General features: G+C 41.6%; 1 protein-coding gene across 1 annotated transcript in view; it reads left to right on the forward strand.

Annotated features, from left to right (window-relative positions):
* The first annotated feature begins 1918 nt into the window (after positions 1 to 1918).
* syt6a (synaptotagmin VIa) overlaps positions 1919 to 12442 on the forward strand; it is a 67963-nt gene continuing 57439 nt past the window's right edge. Inside the window, exon 1 of the mRNA XM_020651349.2 lies at positions 1919 to 2197. Within this exon, the coding sequence (XP_020507005.1) occupies positions 2041 to 2197 (157 nt within the window). The 5' untranslated portion in view covers positions 1919 to 2040. The remainder of the gene's footprint in view (positions 2198 to 12442) is intronic.

Consider the following 12442-nt stretch of genomic DNA (forward strand, 5'->3'; position numbering starts at 1 on the left):
CTGAAGTTAGATCGGTAAGGCGTTAACACATTCCAGCTTTACAGCTTTACAACAATGTAGATGTGTGACCCTGCTTATAAAGAAACTCTACATTTTTTACTTTATACTATAAATAGGAGTGAATGGGAATATATTTTATGTGGGAAAGGGGACAGAAGTTAGAGGCTTTTCTCTGTGATGGTACATTATCTTTTTTTATGGCAGGCTATTTCCCAGCTGTCTCATTATTACAGCATAAAGTTAACAAGAAACCATTATATCCAGAAGCAATATTTGTGCGACACAATGTGCATCCTATGACAACAGCGTCTAAATAATGTAATGGCAACAAGGAAAAAACTGATGCTGCCTGGGTCTATTTCCTTCCACCGTTAAAGCACCGGTAGCTTATGCAGGACTGGAGGGAATCATTGAGGGGCTTTGTTTTGACATCCTGGGAATACAGGTAGCAGTAAAACCTGTGTGCATTAAAGGGACCACTGGGTAAATAAAGGGTGGATGAGTCAGTATCAGCTGCAGCAGACAGCAGGAGGAGTAATTGACCCTTTTGAAAACCTGCAGCCAGAAACCTGTTTGTTATTGGTCTGTTAATCAGGGTTGCCCAAGGAAAGTAGATCCAATCTTCAGTAACTGGAAGCACCATAGCCCGCCCCCCCCCCCCCGATTCAACCTGTGAGGGGCAGAGGAGCCGCAACCCACCAACGAGGGCGCAGCATTCACGTTAACTCAATTACAGAAGGGAGTCTTCTAAGATCTGGTTAGACTCCATTTTATAAAAGTAGATAGGCATGAAATCATTTCTCTGAAGCGTAATTCGTCAAAGGCTTTATTGAATTACTTCGATTAATGGGTTAATATGGTAAAAGCGTAATTAAGAGATACGGCCAAGCAAGTTCACGTATAGTTCAGTATATTACTCCAGAAAAGTCAAGTTCATTTCTTTTTTCTTTTCCTCGTCTGGGGTTTTTTCCCCTCTGTCTTATTTTGACAATAAAAAACACCTGAATGATTTTAATGATGAGAAATTAATTTGAATTGAGCCCTCAGAGGTTCATGGAAGCGTAGCACTGGGATCAGCTTGTAAAGATGTTTTTGCTCTGATTGGGCTTCATTAGCCGCAGCGTCCCAACAGATACATCAGCAGCAATGTTAATGTCACACCCCAATTCACACTTATTTACATCTACAAACAGCTCTGCACAGCTGCAAGGTGAGATGCATGCAAAAATATCTGCATATATCAGCATTTTGTAAGTGTTTGCATTGTGTGCAGCCACACAAATGTCTTCCTCTCTTGACTTTTTTTGCTCTGCCGCTTGCAGAAACGTAGTTCAACCCTCATCATTACAAGTTGTAAACAGTCAGGGACTACAAGCGACGGGGGGGGGGGGGGGTCGTCAGAGGGAGCAGTGGGACCTGGCAGTCACAGGTGGTTTGCAGCTCGAGGGGGAATTTATCACAGGAGACAGTCTGACCTGAGAAAAACAAACCCAGTGTCGTTATGTTTTCTTTTTTTTCTGTTCGTGCACACTCAGAAAAGAAGCAGAGATGGCGTTAGATCGAGGGCGGGGAATGGGGGGGGGGGGGGCAGAATGTGTGTGTGTTGGGGTCGCTAGGCTCCTGTGCTTGTTGGTGTATTGCTCATGATTATTGTGTTTCATTTTGAATTTCATCTTCATGTGATGCAATAATTCTGCCCATGCATCACCTGCAGGCAGATATGACTCACTAAGTCCTTATGCAGCGGTGCACATATACACACATTTATGTCACATCACGCGTGTTCATGCTCTTAACAATCTTGGCCCTGCTCACACACACAAAATATGCACATACACTTAGGCGTGTTTGTGTGTAAACACTCTTGAGCGACCAGGGAAGACGGAGAAGAATCAGCCGAGCACGGAGACAAGTTGCATTTTTATCTTGTGCATGCTCGGCTGCTGCTGCTGTTGCTGCTGCATGTGTGTGTGAGTGTGTGTGTGGGAGTGTTTGTTCCCCTTTGGATGAGCACACACGGCTGAGGATGCTGCTGGGAGCATGAGTTCTGACCGAGAGCAGTATGACATGGTCTGTCAGAGAGCTGTGACCCTAATTGTCGACCTCTGCCTGCATAACAGCACCCTACTGGATCAGGACACCTGTCAGGATTACCTCTTCCTGTTGTCCAGCCAAAGCTCCGACCACAAAGAACCGGGTAAGGACTATTATTAACTCCTCCTGATCTATATTGAGGGGAAAGCAGTTGTTGCTTTCCTGATGTGCTTTGTAAGCTTCTGAGCTCAATTGTTCCCATGAAGAGAGATGATTTTAGTTTGCTTGTAAGTGAATGTCAAAGGTTGCTCCTTTTTTTCTGCCCTTTAACATGAGCTGTTACTTCTTTTTTGTTTACCACACGTTCAGTCACAGATGGTTGCTCAGGCACAACTTCGACCGAGCCATTAATACACCCTTAATGAGTTTTTGTGACCCGGGGGGCAACAGGGAGCAAAAAAGGTGTATAAAACAAACTCACATTGACTCTGCAGTTTGCTCCAGAGAGCAGAGCTTCTACACCGCTAATAGATAAGCCTTGAGGCTGACTAATGCCAGCTGATGCTGTCCTGACCACTCAGGCTTACACGGAAAAAAGAGACGAGAAAGAAACCTTTGTAGGATTTGTTTGCTGCTCTGCTTTGAGTGAATAAACAGATGTGAAAACATGACCAAAAAATAAGCGTAAGAAGTGGTAATGTGTGTTTAATCTGCTCAGAAAAGTTACAGAGAGAGAGAGATTTCTGACTTATTCATGAGGCATGATTTACACATCTGTTGCAGCCTCGTGCATCTGTTGCTTTGGCACTTGTCGCGGGCTTCACCCTCATAAGAAATACAAATCCCCCTCTTCAAATTCATTGTCAAAGAAGTATCTCGGTTACATATGTTCTGGCAACACTTGATGTGCTTTTCAAGTCTTTGTTGTGCGAATTCGAGCAATTATCATCTCAATTATGTAACACAGGAGACTGAAATGACGAACACAATGCAGATAACATTACACAAGATGTTGCCCAAAGGGTGTATGGAGAATTGGAAGCGTTGTAGATTTAGAAAACGCAGGCTTTCCTGAGCTCCGTGTAGAATTTGAAAAATGACACTTTATTTTTATCTGGAAAAATCGGATTTAGAAAAAAAAAAAAAATCCATACGGTGAGTAAATCAGGACATAAGATTTCATACCAATTATGTGATCTGTGGCATAAAAAATTACCGCAACCGTCTTCTACAATCAAATGCAAATCTCTCTCTTTTTTTTTTTTTTTTTTTTTTTAATTCGTCTTGCACAAGTTTGCTTAAGAGCCTGTTCTCGTTTGAGCAGGAATTTGGTGGTTCGTTGTATCAGAAGGTGCGCAGGGAAAGATGAAATACTATTTAGTGGCTATGTTTCTGTTCAGAGTGCACATAACACCAATCCTGACCAAATCCACTGTCACCTCACATCAGTCTCAGCGGAGGAATTGAACGTACATCACAGTGCCACTGGCTTCCACCACTGAGCTGTGGGGACATTAAATGCCATTGCATGTTATGCTGTCATTGATGTGAATTACTTCTGCCACATGGAAGCTGAAGACAAGCTGCTTCCCATGATGTTGGAGGATGTGTAGGGTCGTGTAAAGTGTCTCCTCGTATGTATTTTTGCGAGGCAAAGAGGATGCGGATATCCCACAGAGAGAAATATGTGCCCATAAGAGCAAACTGTTTCACAAAAACTGACCATTAAACGTATGAACAAAGCGTTGCAGGCAGATCAAAAAGGTATAAGCTGAAGCTACAACCTATTTTACATTCCTCTGTAATAACACACGACTTCTTTGGTTTGAAATAATCATTCTTTCACACTCTCATCCTACTTTGAGAAAACACAATTATCTCATAAAACAGTTACTTAAAGTTTAAGTGAAGTTAATGATCTCACAAATAAGTTCATATATCTTTGGTTTTCATTTGGATTTAGATTATTCATAATACATTTTATTCATAAAGTGCTTGTACTAAAGGCCACTGAATTAGATCAGGCTAAATATACTTAATTGTCCATAGAGGGGGAATTTGCCTAAAACAAAAGTGCAGTAACTATCGATGATGTTGGTCCGTGTTTTTGATTTTAACAATATCTTTGTAGGCAGGCACAGTTGACCGTATAAGAGGCATATGCTGCCTCTTAGATATCACTGTTTTTTTACCGTTTAATTCCAAAAGCTAGTCATTATGGTCCCAGATGTTTTGATTCTCTGGAGCCAAACGTGACCATATTTGGACAAACGCGTGGACACAACCCTCTTCGATTTCCATGAACAGAGAGATTAGCTATGTAACCATCTTCATGTCTGTGGTAACATTGGGCATTGCATAGCATGGGGGTCTATGAGGACTGACTTAATATTGGAGCCAACCTCAAGTGGCCATTTGAGGGTTTGCAGGTTTTTGGATGATTTTTTTTTAGCTCCGTAGATCAGGGATGAGCAACTTTGGTCACAGCAAGGGCCACATTCATTTAAATCTCACTGCCAGAGGGCCAAATTGTAGTATACAAAAACGATTACAGTCAATAATGTCTCAAATTTAACTCAACATATACCAGTGAGCAAATATTAGTATGGACATATTTCTGGTTTTCATGATTTCATGGCAGATTTTGTCATCTTTTTCTTCATGTTTCTAATTAATTGATGTGTAAAAATTGACCTGAGGGCCACGTTGAGGGTTGATGGGGGCCGCCAGTTGCCCACCCCTGCCGTAGGTTGCCATTTGGCAGGTACAAAAAATGTTTTCTGTAGCACTTCTTTAATGGGGGGGTTGAAGTATTTGCGACTGTTTGGTCAGGGAACTCCATAAACATAATATTGACACACACTCTTCTAATCTTATCTATTCAACTTTTTTTTTTTGCACTCATGTCTGCTGTCTAAAAACATGCTGCTGTTACAAACTTGTCTGAACTTACAAACTCACCTGTTGACTAACCTCTTGTGTTGAGACGAGATGCTGAACCCATGAAGCCAAAAGCTAATGGGAAGAGTTTTTTTTTTGTTTTTTTTGAAGACAGCTAAAATGAACATGAACATTGAAACATTAATTAATTGTTGGAATAACATGAAGTAACAAAAGTAAACATCTGGTAAGCGTTAAGTTGGACCAACTGTGTGTTCAGACTGAAAGTGATGTAACTGTCAGAGGTCGATGAAAACAAACAAAGTCCCTAATTCCAGTTAACAAAAAGAAGCGTGCATGACATTTTTCCATATTTTAAATTGAGAGTGCACTTGTCTGTTCCACTGGGACTTCTGAATCCACTTCATGAATGTGCAGAGAGGAAATCGAAGAAAAACACTAAATTGAAATAAGCCTTTCAAGCTTCAAGTGTTGGAGTAGAAGTTAGTTTTCCCAGTTTGCTAGTTTCCACTTTGTGAATTAATACAAAGTATGTGTAATTCAAATTTCAGTGCAAGTATTGCTGTCTTACAAAGTGTGCCAAATGTTTTCCATTTCTCAATACTCCATGAAATCATCCAATGATTGGACATTTTCCGAGGCTAGACTTTCTGGATTTCTACCAACACATGTCAGTGGAGTGTCTTTGAACCTCTGTTGCTCCCGCTCATACAGTATGTGAAATCTTTCATGTATTTGTAATTTTCATTTTTCTCCCCCTTCTGCTTCACCCCAGCTTTTACAGGGATTGGAGAAAATGGAATTGAATGCCTTAATTTGCCCCATTTTCCCCTGTGTGGCAGCGCTAAAGAGCACACAGCTGTTGGAATATATCTGCAGCTATCAGGCTCCCAGCAGCAGAGTCATTTTAACCAGAGCAAATCTCTCTCCTAACTCCCCCCCGCTGCTGGATGACAATCCCCTCACCAGTCTCCAATCGATTATGATAAAATAAGAACGACTAATTAGAAAGCCTGGAACTTCCCCTGTCTTGATGCGGCTGCGAGATAATAAGCCGCCGTCTTTATCAACCAATTTGTTGAATCTCGAGCCGGGGCTGATTGTATTTCAAATCAAAGCTCGGCTTGTCACGGCGGCGGACTCACCTGCTGTGCGTGTGAAAAGGCAACACAAGACTTTTTTTCAGTGATATAAACGAGAACTCGCCTCACACTCTGCTGAGCGAACATTTCCACTGATCAGCCGCCTGCCTGAGATATTGATATTCACTCCAGAGCGGTGATACAGGTTACAAAAAACCCTTCAGCCTGTGGAGCTCCTGAATTGGCAGGATGCACTTACAACCCCCCATCCTCCAAACACACTCACACACACAAGCACATGGCTCACACTCATTACAGATTCCTCTTTCATTATCTGCTGCAGCTTCAGGTGTGTGGGCCTGAATTGACGAGGCTTATTTTTTTTTTTGATCACGTTATTTTCTCGCACGCCCATCTCATCTTGAGGCTTATTAAACAAGACCTTGGCTGGCAGAGGACATTAGCATCAGCGGATCATTCATTTAGTTCCCACACGGTCTTGCTCCTCCTCTCAGTCCGTGGTATTTGCAGGGGGACGGATGGTGCATTGCAGGTTGAATCCCAAACAGGAAAACAAGAACATCAAATTAACTGCACTGGGGAGATTAGAACCAATGTGTCTCTCAATAATTCATACTCACTGTCTACCGTCTCTGTATTTTATTGATACAACATTTCACTGTAGACCACAAAAGAACACTGGAGACACTGTGTGTTCCTGCAGAGGGAGATAAGTCCGGGGAAAATGTCTGTCTCAGCTGTCAGGGAAAGACCAAATGCCACTTCTTAAAGGCCTGTGCTTTTATTGCTGTAATCATTACAATAATTAAAGCCCTTTTGTTCTTTTTTTTTTATAGAAGTCATCAAGAAAAGATGGGCAGTGAAATTGATCCAGCAGCTTTAGGAAGAGCCTGGACATTTGGCTTGGAAAGTTTTAAATGGATATATAGGATATCAAAGTTAAGAGAGTTTTTTTAAGTGTCCACTCAAATTCTGAAAGTGAAAATAAAACTCAATAACTGTTAGAAAATGTAGCTCAATAAACGGCATATTTTGCTGTTTAGACCAATTTCCTTGCAGCGCTGTGGAGGCATGGCAGATCAAAATGAGATTAGTGGGGAAATGAGTGTGCTCATTGTTTGATTCCTCAAAGTCAGAGTCAAAGGAAGGAGACGCTCTGCCATCTGGAAATCTTTCAGCTGGTGCCAGAAGGTTTTGTAAAAGAAAAAAAAGAAATTTTGCTGTCCGCATCATGAACTGAGTTTCAACTGCAGAAACCTTCAGGAGGAAACTTTGTAGGACCTATATGTTATTAAGAAGGCTTAACAGGTGCTCAGTTGCGTTCTTAATTTTATGGTATGCTGAGCCTCAAAGGACAATAACGCTCTTCTGATTTTAATTCTGATTTTCAACAGCAGGGAACAGGATGGAAAGCGGGGCATGTACTGTATGATTTCAGACAGATTTTTGAGCTGATGGCTGATTCTGAAGTCGGGCTGAATTTCCGCCTGATCGCTCGTCGCTTGTCGTGCAGTGTACAGGTGGGCCCAGTGGCCGATCACAGCTTGATCAGCTCTTTCCAACTGGTCGGATGTGTTTCTGGCATGTTTGATATTGTGGTTGTACAACTGCACTCATACACACAGTGACAACAGAGCCACGAGCTGATTCCAAACATTAGTGATTTTTTTCCCTGATTAGGCCTGCGCAAAGTGTCATACATCTTGTGAAATCACCATGGCTCCCGCTGGCATGCCATTTTAGCTTTCTTCTCCAAACTAATGACAAGAACAAGAGAAAGCTGGAATAGCTGTGTACCTCCAGCTACCAGGAAACATTTGTCATGATTAAGCCTGCTAGTTAGCTCTTGTTTGTTAGCGATGCTGAGTGTGTGTGTGTGTGTGTGTGTGTGAGAGTTTGTGTTTTTGTGTTTGTATTTGAGCTGTGCACATGAGATAACTGAAATACACAAAGATCTGATTCAAAGGAGACTCTGACGAGTGTTAAAGCTTCATGATTTGTCTCTTACAGTGTGAGAACAGGTCTTGTTTTGTAACTAGACTGCACAGTGTTGGAGAGTAAATCATTAGCTTTAGTCGCACCGCGTAAATGATTCTGTCGAGCAGTGTGAGCCAACATTCCTCAATGCTTTAACAATCGAACAGCATTGATCCAACTAATATAATTCCAAGGAACCTTTTACACCTCGTAAGGACAGGGAGTTTTTGGGTGGGACTATCTTTGCTGAACATTTGTGATTGGTCCAGTTCTTGCAGTATTCAGAAGATTCTTTTACACTCAGCAGACTTTTAATTTAATACGTGGAAATTCAAACAAATATCTGCTGGAGGAACCTTTGATTTTCTTGCACATACTTCCTTAGACTTTCCGGGGCTTCTGGTTGAAACCCGGTTGTAATCAGTTCAGTTCGATGTTTGTCGATGTTTGAAATGTTTCTTACAGCACTGTACTGTTTTTGTTTGGCCTCTAGACTCCGAACTAATCCTTACAATTGTATTTTAAATGCAGGAATTTGAGAAGTGATGGGATGATATCTTAAACCCCTCGTCAGAGCCTACAGGTGGATGCTGGGGTGATGGTGTGCTGAATGCAAGGGCAGGCGCAGGGCAGAAAATGACAGAGCAGACTGAGAGACCAGAAATCTTGCATCTTAAATAAGCCATTTTCACATATGCTCTCCAGATAATATCTAGATAATTACAGGAGGACTTCTCCGGACATTCTCCCGACCTAGCCGATCACATATGCTCCTCACAACGGGGGACTTTCCGTTATGTGTGAAAATGGTTAGAGACTGCCAGTTGGGAGGATGTGTAGTGAGGTGACTGTGGATATTGACGCATGGCAGTGAAATCAGTGCAGCTGGAGTTGTTTGCCTGAACTAGATAGATAGATAGACAGATAGATAGATACTTTATTGATCCCGAGGGAAATTCAAAGCATCCAGTAGCAGGTTACAAAGACGTACATGACATGACCACAAAACCGACGCTTCCCCTCCCATACATATATATTAACCTGAAAAAAAGATTTAAAGAATACCTCTAGATGAATCAAACTAAAACCTGTGCAATTAAAAAATAGACGTGAACAAGAATTGTACATAACCTGTGCAGGGATAAAAATATATGTGAAATTTAAACAAGAACCTATAAACAGTTGAGGAAAAAAATCTGTAATTAGACCTGAATATAAAAAATAAGAATAAAAAAGTGTTGACCTTCTGAAGAACTAGCTCGCGTGTGTGACTCCATGTGTTAGCATTGACATGCAACGCGATGCCCCTTCTTCACGCTCTGTAGTTTTAGCTAGTTATATATTATGTATAACAGAACTAAACATCCCCTGAAGGAAAACAGATAATCAACATACTGCACTTAACTCCCTCAGCCGTAACACACAACTACACCTGAACATGAGGCATGAGATGTTGTCCACTACTGTCAGAACTTGGCCTGCAGACAATCCTGGTCTGAAGCTTTTTTTCTTAAATGTTTTAAATGCTCATGTAAATAACACACTGTTATAAAGTCAGAAGACTAATGTGGTTTTGGGTTTCCAGGGTCTTCAGTGGTCTTTGCCATAGTGGCTGTAATCGTGAAGATGATAAAAAAACAAAACATTTTCTTACTTTTTTTTTTTCCTCAATCCAAGTTGAAGGGTAAGGAAGCTTTAAGTCGTCGTATCCATCCATACTGTCTTTCTCCTTTGGCTGCACTTCAACACATGTGGGGAGGTATAAAATTATCTAATGTAAGTGAGATTTTTGGTTACAGGGGGTTGAAATCAAACAGATACGGCAGAGTAAGGTTAGCCAGCTGGCTCAGTGGGAGGGGAAAATAACTGCCACCCGAGTGAAACACATTTTTCATTCAAATGAATGTGTTAAAGAGAAAAGTCAACCAGTGGCTTGAATACCAATCGGCGCTCTGTAAGCAGTGTGTGAACAGCATTATAAACCTGTAGGAACGCCTTTATCTCTATTTCTCTGAGGGCTTCTTTGGAGTTTCCTCCCTCCACATTTTCATTTTGATGCTCGACGGCATCGGGGACGTCCCCTGAAGGTGCTCATTCCTAGTGATGTTATCTGCTCCCCAGCTGTGGAGCTATACAACCGTCCGTGATGTGAATCCATTTCCATGAATAAATAATAATAGTCCCTCTTCCTGCTGGACTCGGTAGTACATATGATGCCACACTTTATGTGCTGCCGTGTGTGTCCCGTTCTCTCTTTGTGGTTCTCTCCAACAGAATGCATCAGTGTCATTGATAAAGAAGTGATTGTCGGGTGAGAAATAGAGAGACCTTGCTGGGTGACCCAGACCAGCACACTGGGCAGGACCTGTGCTGGGCTATTGAGCAGTTACATTGGCTTATTGATTAAAGAATCAGGCCCCAGGCGAGCGAGGCGCTGAGAGCCTCACAGGCTGTGCTGAGACACAGCAGAGCATGAGAACTGTTTCTTTTTTCTTCCGCCTTCAGCCCTCCTCAAGCATGACATTCTCCAATTTGGCACTGAAATACAACAATTGTCAATTTGCTACAGCCCGCCCACTTTGGTGACTGTTGCTTAGCCCGTCAAGCTGTGTGTTAAATTACAGTGCATGCAGTTTATTATAAAAACTAATGAGGTGGAGGATTGAACCACTTGAAATGTATAGTCATCTTTAAGACAATGGGTCCTTGATGTCGCAGAGGGAGACAAAAGAAGGCCTCTCTCTCATTTCATAGCCAGCGATTGTTAAATTTCCAAGCTTTTATGACCGCTTGCAGATTTTAATAATTGAATAAGTTAACATGTAGCTCCATGAGTTGGTTTAAAATGAAACAGCAACTTAAATGTTCTGAATTTAAAGGGAAGCCAAGTGGAGAGTTGCATGAACAGTAGTGATGTGAGATTGATGGCAGGTTTTTGTTTTTGAGATTAAAGATGATAACTACAGGAATAAGCTTTGTGATATTGGGGTCAAAAATGATTTAGGGATTCTTAGCGGTGGGTTTGATGTGTTATTGTAAAGGGCCAATAAACTGATTACCTGCTGGGGAGTTTTGGTTGAGCATGTCCCACTGCCATGTAAGAGCTGGTAAAGCTAAAAGATGCAACATTGGCAATAAAAAAAGGTGAATTACCTTTTTTCTGTTAGCTGTTTTTCCCCATATACCAAGAAAATGTCCCCCCAAAAAAGTCAACAACATTTCTCAATGGACCAAAAGCCACGATCTGTCCAACCTGCAAACCAAATCAAGAACTCCTCAATGTGTAAAAACCTCTTCAAATATCAAATATCCCTCTAACTTCTGTTCTGATATACTGCACTTTTTGGTCAGAGGGTTGACAACGAGAGAATAAAAAGGCGTTTTCAGTTTTCCGTTATGCCTCATTTCACTAGCTCATCTCACTGATGTCACACTTGTCTCATTCCCCCTTTTTTCTCACAAAGACTGTGCTCCGTTTCTGTCTCTGAGCTTCACTGGCTGCTTCTGTTCGTGTAGCTGTTGTGTCATAATGGCTGCTGAGCTATCTGTCACGGAGAGAGCTTCAGGCCTCTGGGGCCGACACTTCTGTCATGCTCACAGGGCTGCTGGTGTAAAATCAGACGAGGAGCCTGATTTTAATGTTCACTCTCACGGAGTAAAGTCACTAAATGGTTCGACACAGAAAAATGTTAAGATGTAAGTGTGGTCTAATGTAAAGAAATTTAGTGTTTTAATACAAAACCATGATCCTCAACCAATATGTAGAATTTTATAACCTCAAATATTTCCAACAGTTATCAAAGCCAGAGAAATCTTTATTTTAACAGCTCCACAAAACATGTCTGTGAAGTTTCTTGTTCTAAATCCACTCTGATCTTGTATTTGATCATGCCTATAAACCCCTCTATTTCAGCCCTGCTCAGAACAGGCAGTTTCTGTGTCTGTACCTTTAAATGTAAATGAGCTGTGTTTGACCACGCCCCCTCTCTGAAAGGGCTTGAGTGGCTCTGGCTTTCTCGCTCCATGTCCTCTTGTTTATGGTGAGAAGTCAGACTCAGAGGGCAGAACAAACACCTAGCTGTGGGAGTGTCACCCACCTGGGGGAGGGGTTACTGCCCTTTGTGATGTCACAAATGGAAATTTCTTCAAATGACCTTTTTAGCACACATTTTCTGAAACGAGGAGCAGGTTAAAGGCGGAGAGGATGGACTTTTCTCATGATGGGGGGGTTTGAAGACAGACTAGGGACACATTGTAGTGTTAGAAAAAGATGATTTTTGATGAGATGAAAAGTGTTTTTGCATAATATGTGACCTTTAAATGTTTGTTCAGACTGTGTGATGGTGTTCATTTAGCCACATGGTCATTTTAAAAGAACTTGTTCGTGGTGCTTTGTGTATATGAAAAGGTGCTTCTGCAGGGTTATT

Source organism: Labrus bergylta, chromosome 12, assembly GCF_963930695.1.
Source record: "Labrus bergylta chromosome 12, fLabBer1.1, whole genome shotgun sequence".
NCBI lineage: Eukaryota > Metazoa > Chordata > Actinopteri > Labriformes > Labridae > Labrus > Labrus bergylta.